Source organism: Helianthus annuus, chromosome 13 (genome assembly GCF_002127325.2).
Source record: "Helianthus annuus cultivar XRQ/B chromosome 13, HanXRQr2.0-SUNRISE, whole genome shotgun sequence".
Classification (NCBI taxonomy): Eukaryota; Viridiplantae; Streptophyta; class Magnoliopsida; order Asterales; family Asteraceae; genus Helianthus; species Helianthus annuus.
The window spans coordinates 144737507-144756305 of NC_035445.2; the positions used below are offsets into that span (position 1 = coordinate 144737507).

The following is an 18799-nucleotide window of genomic DNA, read 5'->3' on the forward strand; positions in this document are numbered from 1 at the left end:
TACTTAGTTTGTTTATTTATCATATAACCTTCCTTCTAATCAATTACTAGTATAACTACTTAACTAGGTTAAATATAACATGTCTAGACATTTCAAATAACATAAATAAATTGCATATTTTGGGGTGTTACACGGATCATCATTCATCAATTGTAGATCATCCTTGGTGGTTTCAGATAAAGTTGTTTGAAGATTGTCTGCATCTGCTACTATTTTCGGATTATCTTTGCTATTTGAGATAAATCTCTACTGATTTCGGATCACATTTTCTTGGAAGATCTCGAAAAATTTGTTACAAGATTTTTCGGGATTTCAGTTACCAAGTTTATCAGATTTCGGATCCCTGATTATTCAGAATTTAGTTACTAATAGCTGTTGTTTTGCAGATTTTGGATACACTATTTCAAAATGCATTTTAGATAGCTGCTATTTCGGATACACTACTTCGAACTGTTTCGGATTGCTGTTTCGAATAAGGATTGTTTCGGATTACTGTTTCAAATTGCTATTGGGATTTTTAAATTGGACAGTAGGTCCAGTTTGCGGACCGATGTTCACGTTTACGGAGATATCTAATCCTAAGTCAGATGTGCGGAATCCATCAGAAATAGGTAGAAACATAAGATTTCACAATTTTTCTGTGTTTTCTATATAATTCATAGCTCTGGTACAAATTTTAACAGCGTTTCGCCTCACAGTCCGTCACACGTGTACCGAACACTCAGTCCGAACAACTATATATACACAGTTACATTCGTACGGACTAGAGGTCTTACATTCGTATGGACGTGTATCTTCGTGCGGACGAACCTGCTCATTGGTGCGTATAAGCTACATCGCGGATGTACTACATCCATAAGGATGAGCTTGGTTTACAAACACAACTCATATTTGACAGTATCTATCCCTATTACATCAAGATGTAGGAAACAGACATATGCATCAACAGTCTCTCCCTTGGATGTTGCCATAGTTTTGATCTGCACTCTTGATCAACAACTTCAAGTGAAAACACAGTCTCCCCCTTGAATGATGCTCTGAGTCTCTCAGATTTGAGTTTTAGATATCTACACACAAACAATTTCTCAACAGTCTAGTTTGTCCGGCTCACAGTCAACATTATTAGGTTTTAATGGAAGATTTTGAAAGAAAACCTTTATGGATTTTGAATATAAAATGCAAAAATGTAAACATACTCAAATGAAATATTTATAGTCAATGGTTTTGTGAAAAAATGTGTAGAGGATCATCTTAGTTTTATTGAGACATATCATTTGCACCATTGATCTTTATGAAACATTTAGTTTAAACATTTCACATGGATTGTCGGTATTGTTGTCCATATAAACTCAATCTAAAAACTTTTGTAATCCTTACTGATACGCTAAGGTACATTTAATTTGCTACTAAGTTCTTATGGTCCCCACGATCTCAACATATCCCCTCATTGTGTAATACACTAACTCAAGTAATGCCTTTAAACTTTCATCAACTGTGATTTGTGTAAAAATAACACATAATGTTTAAACATTAACAATCAGGTCGATCTTTCAATACGTAGAGAAAGTCAAATATTTAAACATAACGAAACACTAAGTAAAATAAAGCAGAAACGTTCGGGCACTAACATCCTGTTCGATACTTTCGTATACGCAGGGGATGTCCAATGGTTAAACAAAATAAAGAAATAAAAAAAATTAAATCTTTTAACAATGAAAACACAATCACATTGATTTTTCAGTATGTTGTGAAAGTTCACAAACCGATCAATTTTTATGCTTTGCAACATTCAGCGATTACCGAGTAGGTACACAGTCATGAAGGACAAAACTAAGGACCGTGCTTTCAATCGCGTTTCCCACTAGAACTAGGCTTTCTATTTAGTTTGTATCGTTTTCGCATAGACCTGATCCTTTCTAGGACCTAGACGTACGTCACTTTCTGCTTGTTGGAAAGAAATGCATGCGCAACACAAAATGTGTGGTTTATCGACGCATACCCATAACTTGCAAAAATGGAAGATTGTACATGTTAGTTATGTAGATCGCTTCGATTACAAGCACATGCGGGAATGCCTGCCACATTCCAAAGGATTTTTCTTACCAAAAAAATATATTCTCAACGGCATTGGTGGATCCTTCTGTATGTAATAGGTCATATTTTTCTCTTGAAGGATTTGTTTAGTCTCTGCATGGGAGACGTTTTTTATTGACCTTTGAGGCCCTAGTCTTTTGGCGAGCGTTGTGTATGTCATTCGAAACACAATTGTTTTCAGGATTTCGCTCATGTATAGCTTTCCATATTGTATGGGGCTCTATGTCTTGATTCATCAACTCTTGCACCAATCTAAACTCATTACGAGTGAGTATCCTAGCTTACGCGTAACCCTCTATCTAGATGTTCAAAAGGGTCGTGGTTATGTTTAGTGGTATAATTCTTGTAAAGGTAATCTATCCACCAAGCGCGACAACTTTGATCAAGATGACCTGTCACCATAAAAGGGCATCTGCGTTTTTTGATGTCAGTTTTCCTAAACATGGCCTTACTTTCATGTTAGCCGCTATGGCAGTAATGGAGCCACATACTGTTTATTAACAAAAATGTATCTGTTGTCAAAATCCCTTTGTTTACCCAAAGTTCTAACTCATTGCGGGATATAAAATCCTAAACATCATAAACGGAAAATATACATAACATTTACAATATTTTTTAACAAAAATATATAACATTTATAATACATTTTAAAAAATATATAACTTTTATAGTAATATTTTTAACAAGCTATATATCTTTGATACCTGATCAGTTTGGTACGAAACTTCCGGGAAGCGGGTTGCTTGTCAACCAATGACTCTTGGGTGTAAGAAGGCTCACTAATGAAAAAGTTATTGCCATAGTTTTCTTGTCCAAACGAAGCACCGTAACCGTTTTGATACCCCGGACACCCGTAACCATAATCACCGCTAGGCACAACAGCCGGAAAAAACTAGCAGTTAAAAGATGGCCGTAAATCTAGCGCTTAATTAAAATAAGTAAATAAATGTTTACCTTGTTCAAGTATGGCAACAATGGTTTGCGAGACACTACAAACTAAAAAACAACAGGTAAAAGATAAAGGTAAATTTACCACCGAATACAAAATAAGTAAATAAATGCTAACCTCATTCAGGTCTAGAAACAACGATTCCTTGTGATAAGAACGAAAGTCGGACACGACCTTCTCCGCGTGATCATCATTTAGTCTCCCATCGTAAGAATCAGGGACATCAAACCCCTTCTAAAACAACAATGTGGTAAATATATCATAAACAAAACAAGTTTAAAAAAATACTATAATACTGCTCTCCGGAATAAACATGCTCGTGTTGTTGCTGGACGACTCGCAAAAATAGTAATTGAGGTCAAACCAAGACATGGCGGATTGTTTGAAATTGTTTGTCGAAAGAAAGAAAGGAAGAAGAGATCAAAATATAATAAAATCTTCCTCCTCTCGTCGTCAATTATAAAGGCAGAAGCTGCCTTCATTCTTAACATATCAATACGGGTTGTATAGCCCTATAAGACTCGTACCGGCCTGTCGTAATATTACCCTCGTCACTTTCTTAACTGTTGAGTGACAAAATGACAACATCGTACTTGATATGGGTCGTATAAGTCTATACGACCCGTATAGCGTTTGCACGTGATGACATTGTCAACTTTTGACAGACCTTAGAAATTGATTTTTACTCAATAGGATCGTATAGACCTATACGGCCCATATTAATGGTGTCTTTTAAGAATCCCAAATGTGCCAATAAAACGACCCTAGTGGATTCCAATAACTAGCAATTTCTCTATATCCTCTCTGTTCAACTCTTATCTTTTTTCTTTTTTCGTTTTTTTTCTAACCAAGTTTTTAGATATATTAATTTCTATTTTTACCAGAAATGGATAAAGATTGCCCTTCTAGATGCCAAATAACACTATTCTAACTTGGAACCAACCCTTCAACTACCAAATTACACTATTCCAACCTTCGAGTAGTTACCTAATGGTAAACCTTTTGAGTCCTTTTATAGGTCTCATATTTAAATCAACCTATCACTGTTTTGTGTCTTTACCCTCCTTTAAGATCACACATCAAGCCCAATCTACGTTCAACTGATCTTATTAGCTTATATGATATTGGTAACTCCCTTAGATGTTCCAGTAATGGTTCTTGACGACGGGGGTAGCCCAAGGTTAAATAAAATGACTAATATGCAAGAGCTTAAAAGGTTGAAAGGTTCATCGGATGAAAAGCTGTAAAGTGAGAAAAGCGAGGAACACTAATCAGTCACATCTGAGAACTCACCTCACCAACTCACGCCCACAAACTCAGAGCAGGTCTGCACAAGTACACTCTATTAACCAGGGGTCCAAAGCCTTCAACCCCAAAAGGGGAAACCCTCCATTGCAAACAGGTTTCGCTAGTCTTGTATATGCCATTTCAGGAGATGTCTTCCCCTATAAGAAGACAACTCATTTTCACTCCTGGGACATTCCGAAACACAGAGATTCCCTAATCTCTGGTCATTCAAAGAGTACTTGATCACTTCCAAGTTACTCTTCATCACATTCACCACACACTCATTCTATTTGCTTTCTTTTCTGGATTCGAGCTTGCCTCGGAGAAGGAACTTCAAAGCAAATAACAATTACATACTAGTGAACCTCCTTCCACGTTTTGCAAACGTGGAGGGACCCCGCGACCTGCGTTAGGCAAAACTGAACCCTTCAGCCCTTTTGCCTAACCAACTCAGCTACCATCCTTGGTCCCGTGTTTGTTGCATCAACAAGTTGGCGCCCACCGTGGGGCTACGCCGCTGTTTCTTCTCAAAAAAGACCTAGTAGTGTAGCTCCCTTCACTCAAAACCAGCATGTCAGAAAGTGGATCACCGGGAGAGGTGAACCAGATCCCTAACACCTCCACCCCGGGTAGTGGCCTAGCTCACACAACTATAACAACACCGTTTTCAACTCCGGGGAGTACACCCGAGTTCCTTACCTTCAACACACCAACCCCATCCAGATCTGGGGCTCCGTCTCCCAACGTTGGTGTGTCGGACACCCCGGCACGTGTTGAACTTACCCCCGAGGGGGTCGCTAATAACTTTCTCGAGTTAAGGTCACTTCTTAACCAGCATGTGAGTAGAGAAAGGGAAAAGGGGGTAAGGATTCGTCTAGATTACGATGAACCTGAGCCAACGTTGTCTCCTGGGCCACCCCTACCACCCTTTGTTACAAGAGGTGAGGCTGGTCCCAGCAACCCTTCAAACCCTCATCCTTATCTATCCACTATGACAAATCCAACTGTTCATCCTATTCTCTCTTCCCAACCAATTGCTAGTGGCACTCCTCTGGGACACGAGTTAACACTTGATCAACTCCTACAGTCCCCGGTGACCAGCTGTCCCGCTTCTCTAACTACCACGTGGGAGCAAGCTCTGTCCGTGCTCCCTTTAGCACGAAGTGCTGTTACTAGCACCCCTCTCGGGGTAAACTGCTCAGTTGGTCCATGAAGCCTTCAGGGTTTCAATCTTATACCTAACATGATGTCACAGATGATGGCCAACTTCCCATGGCAACACTTCATCAATCAAGTGCTAGCCACCCAGGGGAACCATGGCAATAGCAACAATATAGGTACAAGACCTGAAGAAGACTTGGCTAAACCTTACAAGCCAAGTAACCTTTCCTGCTTCTCAAGGCAGATAGCTGATTATGATTTTCAGTCAAAGATCAAGATGCCAGCCCACATCAGAACGTATGATGGGACCGAAGATCCCGAAGATCATCTCCAGATCTTCACTGGTGCCGCTCGAATAGAAAAATGGTCAAATGCTGAATGTTTCCTAATGTTCATGCAGACTCTTGTTGGATCCGCCAGAATCTGGTTCAACGACCTACCTGCTCAAAGCATTCGAAGCTTTGACGATCTCAGCAGAGGTTTTCTGGCAAACTTCTCCCAACAAAGGCGATACGTTAAGGACGCAACAGTAATCTTCCAGATAAAACAACGCGACGATGAAAGCCTTCGGGCATTCATTGAACGGTACAAGAAAGAAGGGCTAACCTATGTAGGGGCTGACGAGAAAATGAGAGTGGCCGGTTTTATGAACGCCATAACCTCCAAATATCTCACACGAGATTTCAACAAATCTCTACCCAAAACCTTGGAGGAAGCCCTTGAAAGGGCCGAAGCTCACATTCGGGGAGAGGAAGCTGTGGATATCAAAGAACAAAGGAAAAGGGGGTCTGGCTGGCGAAGCAGTAGCCCAGCCAGAAAAAGAGGAAACTTTAACTCTTACGACAGACGCCCAAAGGGTTCAGACCCTCGAAGGGTTGAAGGACGAAACCCTTCAGGCAGAGATAAAGGCATGAGTTTCACTCCCCTCACCAAAACCCCTCAAGAAATCCTGGCAACGGAAGAAGTCAAGCAAGACTTTAGACCTCCCAGGCCTCTCCCCAAGAGTCGAAAAAATGAGAACTCCACGCAATTCTGTGAGTTCCATGAAGAAAAGGGACATCACACCAATGATTGCTTCCAACTGAAAAAGAGAATTGAAGAGGCTGTTAAGTCAGGAGAGCTCGCTCATTTGGTAAAAGGGGTTCGAGACAAAATGGCTGAAGGCAAAGGGAAGGAAGTAAACATGGTGTATTCTGATGAAAAGGTTCCTTACAAGAAGCAGCGGTTGGAAGATCGGGAGCTTCAGTGTGTCTGCTTCCCCCCAACAAGGAAGGACCCACTTCCTGGTCCCCTTGTGGTTGAAGCCACCGTGGGCACATTACAAACATGTAAAGCATACATAGACACGGGAGCAACCACTGAAATCATGTTTGAGAAATTTTTCAACCGATTAAGCGATGAGGAACATTCAAGGCTTCAACCCTCCGGAACCTCCATAAAAGGTATCGCCGATGTAACCTTGAAACCTTTAGGGCAGATAACCCTTGACGTTTGTTTTAAGGAGGGATCAAAAGAAAGAACCCGATTACTGACCTTTGTGGTTATCAACATCCCTTCAAACTATGACGTAATCATAGGGAGGCCTGGACAATGTGCATTCTACATGGCAGTGTCTATCGGCCATGGCACAGTCAAATTCCCTACTGAAAGAGGGATAGAAACCCTTCAACCCTCTCAGGAAGCTTACCTGATCGAGGGTGAAAGCTCAAATGGTGAGAAAGACAAGCAAGGGTTAGTCATAAACCCTAAATACCCTGAGCAACGAGTAAGGGTCAACCCCAACCTTTCCCAAGAGACTCTTTCATACCTCGAAAAGCTGCTGAAGCATCACAGCGATGTGTTTGCCTGGTCTCCTGAAGATATGACTGGGATCCCTCGAAACATTGCTGAACGCGAGTTAAGAATACCACCGAATGTCAAGCCGGTGGTTCAAAAGAAAAGAAGCCTGGCACCCGAGAGAAGCTTGGCAGCTTGCCAAGAGGTTGAAAAGCTTGTATCAGCTGGCATTCTCCGAGAGGTCAAGTACCAATCATGGATTGCAAATCCTGTTATGGTCAGAAAACCCGACAACTCTTGGAGAATGTGTATAGATTTTAAAGATCTTAACAAGGCTTGTCCCAAAGATTGCTACCCGCTCCCGAAAATTGATCTCAAGGTTGATTCCCTCACAGGGTATCCGTTTAAATGTTTTCTTGATGCATACAAAGCACCAAATCCTCATGAAGAAGGAGGACGAAGAAAAGACAGCTTTCCACACAGACAAAGGCATTTTTTGTTACCAAAAGATGCCTTTTGGCCTCAAAAACGCAGGTGCCACCTATCAGCGACTCGTTGATAAAGCCTTTGAAGACCAAATCGGTAGAAACATGGAAGCATATGTCGATGACTTGGTGATTAAGAGCAAAACGGAATACCAAATGCTTGATGATATCCAAGAAACTTTCAAAAACCTTAGAAAGATCAACATGAAGCTCAACCCGGAAAAATGCTCGTTTGGATTCGATGAAGGAAAATTCCTGGGCACATCGTTGGAAAGCAAAGTATCAAAGCCAACCCTAACAAGGTAAAAGCTGTCCTTGAAGCTAAACCACCGAGAACCAAGAAGGAGGTTGAAAGCTTAAACGGGAAGCTCGCAGCCTTGAAGCGTTTTACCTCAAAACTGGCCGAAAGGTCTCTACCATTCTACAAAACGCTCAAGAACTGCTCAGATAAAAAAGATTTCAGATGGACCGATGAAGCTGAAGAAGCTTTCAATCAAATGAAGCAGCACTTAGCTTCCCTACCAGATATTGCAGCACCAGAAACTGGGGAGCTCATATCGGTGTACCTTTCAGTTGCCGACGAAGCCATCAGTGCAGTTCTCACTATTGAAAGAGACAAGGCTCAGGTACCCGTTTATTTTTTCAGCAAAACTCTAAAACTAGCTGAAACCAAATATCCTCCCCTCAAAAAACTCGCTCTAGCCCTGGTTCAAACAGCCAGAAGGCTTAGGAGATACTTCCAAGCACATCCTATACAAGTGGTCACTGACCAACCTGTCAAGAATGTGCTTGAAAAACCTGAGAACTCAGGAAGGCTAGCAAAATGGGCAGTGGAACTAGGTGAACACAACATCACCTATGTCCCACGAAAAGCCATTAAAGCTCAAGTCCTGGCAAACTTCCTAGTTGAAGTCCCAAACCAAACAATTGAAGAAGTAAACACCACAACCGCTGAACCCTCCAACCCTGAAGCCTGGAAATTATTCACTGATGGGGCTTCAAGCGTTGAAGGGTCAGGAGCTGGTTTAGTCCTAATCAACCCTGAGGGGCTAGAATTCACATATGCTCTCCGTTTTAAATTTCAGACCACCAATAACAAGGCTGAATATGAAGCATTGATCGTTGGCCTACGACTGGCCAAAGAAATGAAAGTCAAAAAGCTTGAAGTGTTCACTGATTCACTACTAGTATCAAGCCAAGTTAATGACAGCTATGTCGCCAAGGAGCCCAACATGAGAAGGTACAAAGAAAAATCCAAGGAGTTAATGAACACCTTCCAGACATGCAACATCAAACAGATTCCAAGGTCCCAAAACAAAAAGGCCGATGCCTTGAGCAAATTGGCATCCCTCACGTTCGCCCACCTCACGAAAAAGGTGTTGGTTGAAGTGTTAAAGGCCCGGTCGATTGATGAATTGGAAGTGCAAGATGTAGTCACCGAGGAAGATCCAAATTGGATGACTCCTATCAAAAAATTCCTTCAAGACAATAAACTACCTAATGATCAAACAGAAGCCGAAAGGGTAAAGATCAAAGCAAGACAATATGTGTTGCAAGGAGAAACCCTCTATAAAAAAGGTTACCTTGCACCCTTGCTAAGATGTGTGGGCCCTGAACAAAGCAAGTATTTGGTTAAGGAAGTGCATGAAGGAATATGTGGAGCTCATTTTGGAGCTAGGTCGGTGGTTGCAAAGCTCATGAACCTTGGATACTTCTGGCCATCAATGCATCGTGACACCGTTGAGCAGCTGAAGAAATGTGATGCCTGTCAAATCCATTCCCCAATACCAAAAAGTCCCAAACATGACCTGGTTCCCATAACCTCGGCATGGCCATTCCATAAATGGGGAATGGACATTGTCGGGCCATTCCCTCCAAGCAAAGGGGGAGTAAAATTCCTATTGGTAGCAATTGACTACTTCAGCAAGTGGCCAGAGGTTAAACCCCTTGCCAAGATCACAGGAAAGCAAGTCATAGACTTTGTTTGGGAAAATATCATCTGCCGCTATGGGCTGCCAGGGGTAATTGTCACCGATAATGGGAAACAATTTGCCGAGAAACCCTTCAGCCTTTGGTGCAAGGAATACAGGATCAACCAAATCTTCAGCTCAGTGGCTTACCCGCAGTCAAACGGCCAGGTTGAAAGGACCAACAGAAGCATAGTGGAAGGCATTAAAACAAGATTGGGGAGGCATGAAAGTAATTGGCTTGAAGAATTGCCTAGCGTTTTATGGGCAATTAGAACAACAGAAAAAACAAGTCACAAGAAAACACCTTACAGCTTGGTATTTGGATCCGAGGCCGTAATCCCTGCTAAAATAGGAGTTGTAACCCAACGAATTGTCAACATGGATCCCGAAGTAAACCAACAAGAGACCATTTTGAACTTACAAGTCCTAGAGGAAGCCTGAGATCAAGCGGCAATACAAGAAGCCAAATACAAGCAAAAGATGGAAGCCTACTACAACAAGAAGGTCAAGAACGAACGATTCAAGCCAGGGGATCTAGTCCTCAGAAACAATGAAGCTAGCAAAAAAGAAAATCAAGGGAAGCTAGGCCCAAAATGGGAAGGTCCATACACCATCCTCGAAGCACACAAGGGCGGATCCTATAAGCTGGCAGACTCAGAAGGCAAAAGGCTTCCAAGGCATTGGAACGGAAAAACCCTGAGAAAGTTCTATGTTTAGAAAGTTTGGTTTGTATCAAAACAAAAACCTTTTGTAAAAGCAGATACTGCTTGAATGAATGAAGTCATTTTATCAAACTTGTCTTTCTATCCTAATATCAGGTTGAGAACCTAGCAAAAAACTCCATGGCAAGGGCCATGTAAGGGGATGAGCTCCCAGGCCATATCGCTCAATAGGTTCAAGGGTTGAATGGACCTATATAAGGGGTGAGTTCCTAGATCAATACAACTCCATGAGATTTATTAAGAAAAAACAATAATGTCTCATAGACAGGTTTGAACAACCTACACCAATCGTTCCTTAAGTCTTAGAAACATAATCAACAAACAGACTTACGAAATCAAGCAAACTACAAAGAAATAAGGAAAAGGATAGATACTACGTCTTGATGTTAATAAACACTAAGGTAAAGTGTCTGCAGCACGGAACCCTTTAAAGTGTAAAAAACATAAAGACAAAGTAAACTCAACAAAGACAAGGCAAGAAAATAAAAATAACTGACAAAAATAAACAAACTTATCAATTAAACATGCAAACCAAACCAGAAGCTACCAAGGTTTCAAGCCAACAGAAAATAAGCTCGAAAGGTTAAAGGCTCCAACCCATTAACAACTGCACAAAAAGGCTTGAAGGGTTGAAAACCCACAAAACAAACCAAGCAAAATAAGTAAACAAACATAACACAAACAACATAGCAACCATCATACCATAATTAGGAAGGCCATAAAAGACCTTCAGAAGGAAGTCAAAGCAAGTTCTAGTAACTTGCAAATAAAACTAGTGTTCAAACGGCCATACAGGCCTAACCAACCACAGGAACCTTAAGGGTTCCTAAAAACCTAATATTGTTTAAAACATTACAGACATAAAGTGTTTGCTAAGAAAGCTACGAATAAACATCAGGTGGCAGAAGGCTTGGAACCTTCAACCTTAGACTTCTTGGCTTTCTTAGTCTTCTTCGCCTTAGCACCCTCATCACCACCAACCGCAGAGGTCTCTAAACCAGCATCTTTTGAAGCATCAGGCAAACTTGAGAGGGTATCGTCACTATCCCCAGAGTAAGACCTCTTCCTTGACAGGGAACCCAAAACCAAAGCACACACTTTCTCATTCAACCCCTCAGGCTTCAAATCCTGTAAAACAGATAAAGGCTTACCAAAGCAGGAAGAAACTTCATGAATGTAGGGGTAGGTTAGCCTCTCCATCTGCTCAACAGAAGCTTTGAAGACATCAGAAGCCTCGGGGCGAAACATAGGTGATTTCTCCAAGGGTTGTCCAGACTCATAAAGCTTGTAACCAACAGTAAGGCCTTGATGTTTCCCCAGGTTCAAAAGCTTAGTGTAAACATCACCAAGGGCAGAGTTAAACTCCTTGGAATGTAAAAGGTAAGTGACAACCTGCTGGAAACCATGCTCAATCAACCACTGATTGTCCGCAGTAACTTGGCCAACCGAAGCTTTCAACCCTTCCTTTTCTTCACGAAAAGCCTGCTGCTGAACAGCCAAGGCCTCTCGGTCAGCCTTTAGCTTCAGCAAGTTAGCCTCAAAGCTCTTCCTCAGATCACCCATCTCAATATCATGCATCTTTTTCAAATCACTAACCTCCTTCCGCCACGCTGCTTCCTTCTCTGCAAACCCAGCTATTTCCTTCTTCATTGATGCTAGGGAGGATTTCATCTTATCCTTCTTCTTGGAGAAGTCCTCATATTCCTGCATCCTTTGGCGAAAGCGAGTAATCCCTTGAGGAAGCATAGCAGCAAGGTTACAGGTGGTTAAAACCATGCGAGACAACATCAAGTGATCATCCATCTCAGCAATGGTTTTGTGCACAGAAGGATGAGCAAGATGACTAAGAGCATCCTCACAAACAGCAGCATCCTTGAAGGTGTCATCATTCTTTACTAACCAAGCAGGCACATAAGTACCTTCAGGGTTCAACCCTTCAACGTCCCTGCTTGAAGATTCCTGAACAGGGGTAGAGACAACCTTCTTGCCTCGAACCTTCTTACCATGAACAACCAACTCCTTGTCCTTCTCAACACCTGCTTCAACTTGATCCTCCGAAACTTCAATATCATCACTCAAATCCACTGGCTCAGTAGAAGTGGATTGAGGACCAGCTTTCAACAAACGACGAGAAGATCGGCGAGTTGAAAACTTGGGAGCATTAGACATGGTAAAACCCTTAACGTTGGCAACACTAGCATAACCCGTGCCTTCAAACCTTTGCTCGGAAGTCCTAACCACAACATTCTCACCCGGAACAGACGGGGCATCCTCAAAGACAACATCAGACGTGTCGTCACTCTTGATAAAATCCAAAGCAGACATAACTGGTAAAAACAAACAAAAGAAAATAAGTCATAAGCAAAGTAAAATAAGAAAAGGCATAAGGGGGAAAATGCATACCAATGCCATTTCTCATTAACACCGGATCCCGATCGGCTTTTCCCCAAATATTACTAACCCCTAAAAGCACTAACAAATGTTCGGGAAAGGGATGAACCCTCGAAGGGCACCCCCGAATGGCTGTAAGAAAAGCATCGTTCAACTCAGATTCAGAAGGCTCCGGATCATTAAGAACAGCATCCGGATGCCTCCACACCATTTTGAAAGGAACGATAGATTCAGAAACCTAGAAAAAACGATCCTTCCAGGACCCAAGCGTTGTAACCATGGACGAAATAAGACAAGTATCAACCTTTGATGTCTCAAAGGTGAACCAGTCACCATTTTTGGCTAAACGAAAAAACCTCCAAAAGAGCAACAAAGAGGGATCATACCCAAGAGCACGACACAACACTTCAAAATGCAAAACCCTAGCCATCCCCTTCGGATGAACTTGCCCAAAAGAAACACGATAATACTCAAGCAAGTTCAAAACAAAAAAACGAAAAAGGGTAACGAAGATTAGACCACTGAAAATGACGACAATACAAGGCAATCGAACCAGGGTTTGGTTTGTCAACAGGAACATCGCAAGCAGGGGCAGTTGGGTTAAATTTTTTATCAATACCATATTCCAAACAAAACAAGTCTACTTCCTCTTGTGTCATTCGAGAGAATGACTTTGCTAAATCTTTAAGGGCACCCATTTTTGAAGAAAGTAAAAACGAAAATGGAAGAGAAAACTAACCTGAAGGAAGAAACTTGGAATGATTGTGAGTAAAATGAAAAAGTTTTACAAGTATAAAATAAATATGATTTTAAAACAGGGGTAATAAAGGTAAATAAATGGCTCCTGCAAAACCGTCGCCTGACACACATCAATCAAATCAACTGTCAATCGTTTAAAATTCAAAAATCAAAAAGTAACTGCCTCAAGCCTTTCAAGCCTCCAAGCAACGAACCCTTGAAACCTTTAAAACATATGCATAAAAGTCAGAAGTCTTTGAGCATATTACCCCAAAAACCTCTGACTTGGGGGGCTGACGACGGGGGTAGCCCAAGGTTAAATAAAATGACTAATATGCAAGAGCTTAAAAGGTTGAAAGGTTCATCGGATGGAAAGCTGTAAAGTGAGAAAAGCGAGGAACAGTAATCAGTCACATCTGAGAACTCACCTCACCAACTCACGCCCACAAACTCAGAGCAGGTCTGCACAAGTACACTCTATTAACCAGGGGTCCAAAGCCTTCAACCCCAAAAGGGGAAACCCTCCATTGCAAACAGGTTTCGCTAGTCTTGTATATGCCATTTCAGGAGATGTCTTCCCCTATAAGAAGACAACTCATTTTCACTCCTGGGACATTCCGAAACACAGAGATTCCCTAATCTCTGGTCATTCAAAGAGTACTTGATCACTTCCAAGTTACTCTTCATCACATTCACCACACACTCATTCTATTTGCTTTCTTTTCTGGATTCGAGCTTGCCTCGGAGAAGGAACTTCAAAGCAAATAACAATTACATACTAGTGAACCTCCTTCCACGTTTTGCAAACGTGGAGGGACCCCGCGACCTGCGTTAGGCAAAACTGAACCCTTCAGCCCTTTTACCTAACCAATTCAGCTACCATCCTTGGTCCCGTGTTTGTTGCATCAACAGTTCTCATTAAAAAAAATACACTATTTCAAAGAAAACCAATACGGATATACATAATTTGCAGGTGGTTCAATGGTTTTGCTTTTTGTTTTTATAAACAATTTAAAGACATATACTTTTTTTTTCTAGTAAGTTAACAGTTTTTTGTTTATTATTTAAAAGTAATTTACGGATCTACATGATTTTGTGTAAGACTGTTAATGAGCCGAGCCGAGCCGAGCTAGGGTAAGCTCGGACCTGGCTCGATCATAAACCGAGCTGGCTCGGCTCGGCTCGAATTTGAAACCGAGCTGAAAATCTAAGCTCGAACTCAGCTTGATTTTAAACCGAGCTGGCTCGGCTCAGCATGGTTTGACTCGATTTTAAAAAGAAAAATTAAGACACAACTTTTAAAATTCAGTTGTCAACAATATTATTTAATACTTTAAAAAAACATATTCATAATAAGTTCAACCTAATATATTACAAGACAAAATCAAGTTCAACAACGCAAAATAAGTTTTATATTTCAACGAAATACAATATTAGTTTATTAGCATGGTAACCAACCTTTAAATATGCCATATATATCAAAATACAAGGCAAAATACATATAAATAATAATAAATATTTTGAAATATATTATAATGTATATAAAAAGAAAATATATTATAAATAAAATAATTTGAGCTAAGCCGAGCCGAGCTACCAAGTGAGCCAAAACAAGCCAATCCGGCTCGTTACGAGCCGAGCCGAGCTAGACTCACTTTCTAACCGAGCCGAGCCGGCTCGGCTCACTTTCAAACCGAGCCATATCGAGCAAGCTTTTTCCGAGCTAAATTTGAGCGAGCTTTGAGCAAGCTCCGAGCTAAGAGTTTTTTTAGATCCCTAATTTTGTGATTCACTGGTTTTACTTTTTGTTTTTATAAATAGTTTAAAGACATATACTCTAGTGTCTACTAACGAATTTGTTAGTTAACAGTTTTTTTGTTTATTTTATATTTAGAAGGAATTCATATTTTTGACAATAACATATGACCGGCTTGTTAAAACATAGTACAAGTTAGTTGATTAAATCCACGAAACTTCACTCAATATTCACTAATGTTACTATATCTTTTAAAATCTGTCAACTAGTATAGCTTTAATTTATCTAGTTGTACGCCCCCAAGGATGATTCCGTCACCCCCAAGGCTAGATTCCATTTCGTTATCGTGTCCCCCCAACTATAAAACCAGATTACCATTTTCATTTAACAATAACACCATCTCTTTGAGGAAGGAAGAAATGGAGCGCAAAATTGTTACGGTCACAGTTCTCCAGGCGACACTGGGAATAGTAGTCGTGGTTGCCGGTTTCGCTGCTGAAGCCACGAAGGCTAAGGTAAACCATATAGCTAACACAATCAACAAATCATGAAAAACATAATTTGTGGAACATTATTTGCTACTGCCATCTTGGTCGTAAATCGGTCGCTATAGATCATTGTGACTTTTTTGTGACCAAAAATTAGTCACAAACCTAGTCGCGAAACTGAGTGTGAATATTTGCGAGGGCTTTTGGCGACCAATATTCGGGTGTCAAGTTTTGTGATTCGATATTTTGTGATCGTTTCTGAGAACTCCGATTGCGACATTTGCGCGTCTGTTTTTAGCAATTGTTTTGTATGTGGTCGCAATCTTAGATTCATCAAAAACCTGTCGCTAACTTTCGACTGTTTTTTATCCTAAGTTTCGGTTACCGATAGCAAGTAGTGGTTGTAGTAAGTATTAGTTAATCTATAATAACATGCATTTATTGACTCATGCATGGCAGAGATCTCAAGTTAGATTGGTTTACTATGGTCACGTACCTGAATGTCACTACCCAAGTAGTCCAGCCGTTGGTCTAGCCATAGCAGGGGCCGTGGCTCTTGTGCTAGCGCGTACCATAGTCAATTCAACCACTGCAGATTGTTGTTTGTGTTGCCAACCACTCCCTAAGATGCCCAAAATCGGCCTAGTCTGTATGGTTATTACATGGTATGTAGTTATCTCATAAAACGAACATTCTAACTCAAGATTTCAATTTTTTTTTTTTGTTACAGTTTGATAAATTCAGGAACTGAATTACAGGATACTAGCATACCAATAAAAAGTCAATGACTAGAGGTGTAAATGAGGTTAACCGCTCGTAAGCTACTCGGAAGCGGCTCGCTAAAAACCCGAATCAATCCGAGCTTGAACAAGCTCGAGGGCGATCTCGAGTTTTTATTGAGGCACATTTCATAAACGAGCTCAAGCCCAAGCTTTACATACCAAAGCTCGTGTCTGCTCACGAACTTAAACGAGTCTTTTATTTAATATATTAAATATATATTTACGTAAAATCGTCATGCATAAAATTATGATAAAAACTAATTTATTGACATATATTATGTCATATCTAAAAGTTGCAATTATATATATATCTATATATATATAGAGAGAGAGAGAAAGTTAACTAATTATAAAAATAAAATTATTAAATAAACAATAATGAGCCAGGTTCAAGCTTGAAAATTAACGCACAAGCCAAGCTCAAGCTTTAAAATAGATTTTTAAATGAGCCAAGTTCAAGCTCTCTTAAGTTAAACAACCCGAACTCGAGCTCTCTTTTACACCCCCTAAGTCCAATAACTATCATTATATTCAAACCAAATATGGTAGAGTGACTAACATACAAACCTAAAGATAAATGATAAACCAAATAAAATACTTCAATAAATAATAAACTTAGCTAACATTATTTATTTTTATACAGGATTACCTATTTTATTGCTGTAGTCTTATTTTTTGTGGGTGCACAGTTAAGCCTTATAAATAGTGTCCAGACAGACATCAACGGTGCGTTATATTGTTACTATGCAATGTCCGGGCTCTTCTCTGCAGCCGGTATCATGGGTCTCATGAGCGTGCTTCTCGGTCTCATCTATTACTTTTTATATACCTTGGCTCAACGTCGTGAAGCAGCTGAGAAACTGTGTGTAGGTCTAGAACTCAAGAAACTTACAATCCCAGATGGCAAGAAACCACCAACAATCAGTGTTGGCATGAAGCCACAAGTGTCATCGCAGAAACATTTGGATTCGTCGCTATTGCTTGTGTAACATGTAACACTGTTTTATTTGTCTATGTTTTTTTTTTTTTGTTTTGTGTTCCTTTGATTTTCTCTCCTCTGATCTCCACTCTCTCTTTCTATTTTTTTCCAACCATATGCGCATCCAAGAAAGTATATACATAGTATTGTTGGCCCCAAAATGGATCTTTGATCTCTAGACAATCGAATAACTTGAATATATAAACTAAGAGTTTGAATACAATACAATGGAATTGTTGAGAGTGATTTACAAATGAGAAATCTATTCCTATTTATAGTTTCTAAAGGGTGCGATCCAATAGACGCGTCTCTTCACGAACGGGTGCGTCTCTAAAACATGTGGATGTAATTAAACATGAAGGGGTGTGTCTTCTTGTCCAAGAGTCGTGTCCCTTCTCTGTGTGTGGCTGAAATCGAATGGGTGCCTCCCAAGGGATTTCGCCACCCTTGGGGTGGTAGTTACCAAGTTCTGATTTGTCACAATTTGCCCCCTGAACTTTGTAACCGCCATGTAACCGCCGCTCTTCTCTTTAATTACCATAAAACCCTTGTAGTTTAGGATGTGTAGGGATTATAACTTTCATTCACCCCCTAATCACGAACATCCTTTAGTTGTAGATCTTGAACTTTGATCAATTCCATCTTCTTGAAACTCCTCGGTATCCGACGTTTCACACGGATCTTCTTATTCACCAACCTTGCTCCTCACGAACATTGTTTCACTCGAACTCACTTCACACGAACTTGCTTCACACTTGTCTTGACCGTACTTGATTTGTATCACATGAACCTCTTTTCTTGTGTAGTTGTCTCAACACGAACTTCACCCGGTCTTGATTAACTTGCCCACTATCATATCACATGATCGGAATCCATCTTGCATAGATTTTGATAAACTGACTCACTCAGATCTCTCTTGCGGTTGTATCACACAACAATTTTCTGACCCAGTCACAGGATACGCGTGTCTTCTTCTTGATCTATCATAGATTTAATCTTGTCATCACGGTTGTCTCTCACAACGGGTTCTTCATCATTGATTGCTTCCATCACGGATTCTTCCCTTTTTACCTGATCCACTCACTGGATTGTTTTATTGCACCTTTCACAAGTTATCTCTGCATCACACGATTCTTCTTTCCTTCGACACCTCACAAATCGACTATACTTTTTCACACGGTTTCGAATCACACAAACCCTTTTGATGTCTCACCAATAGTA

General features: G+C 40.5%; 1 protein-coding gene across 1 annotated transcript; it reads left to right on the plus strand.

Annotated features, from left to right (window-relative positions):
• Positions 1 to 15748: 15748 nt before the first annotated feature.
• Positions 15749 to 18053, plus strand: LOC118485886. The gene is made up of 3 exons (XM_035982397.1): positions 15749 to 15844; positions 16277 to 16482; positions 17243 to 18053. The coding sequence occupies exons 1-3, from the start codon at positions 15749 to 15751 to the stop codon at positions 17586 to 17588; spliced, it is 648 nt and encodes a 215-aa protein (XP_035838290.1). The 3' UTR covers positions 17589 to 18053.
• Positions 18054 to 18799: the final 746 nt, after the last annotated feature.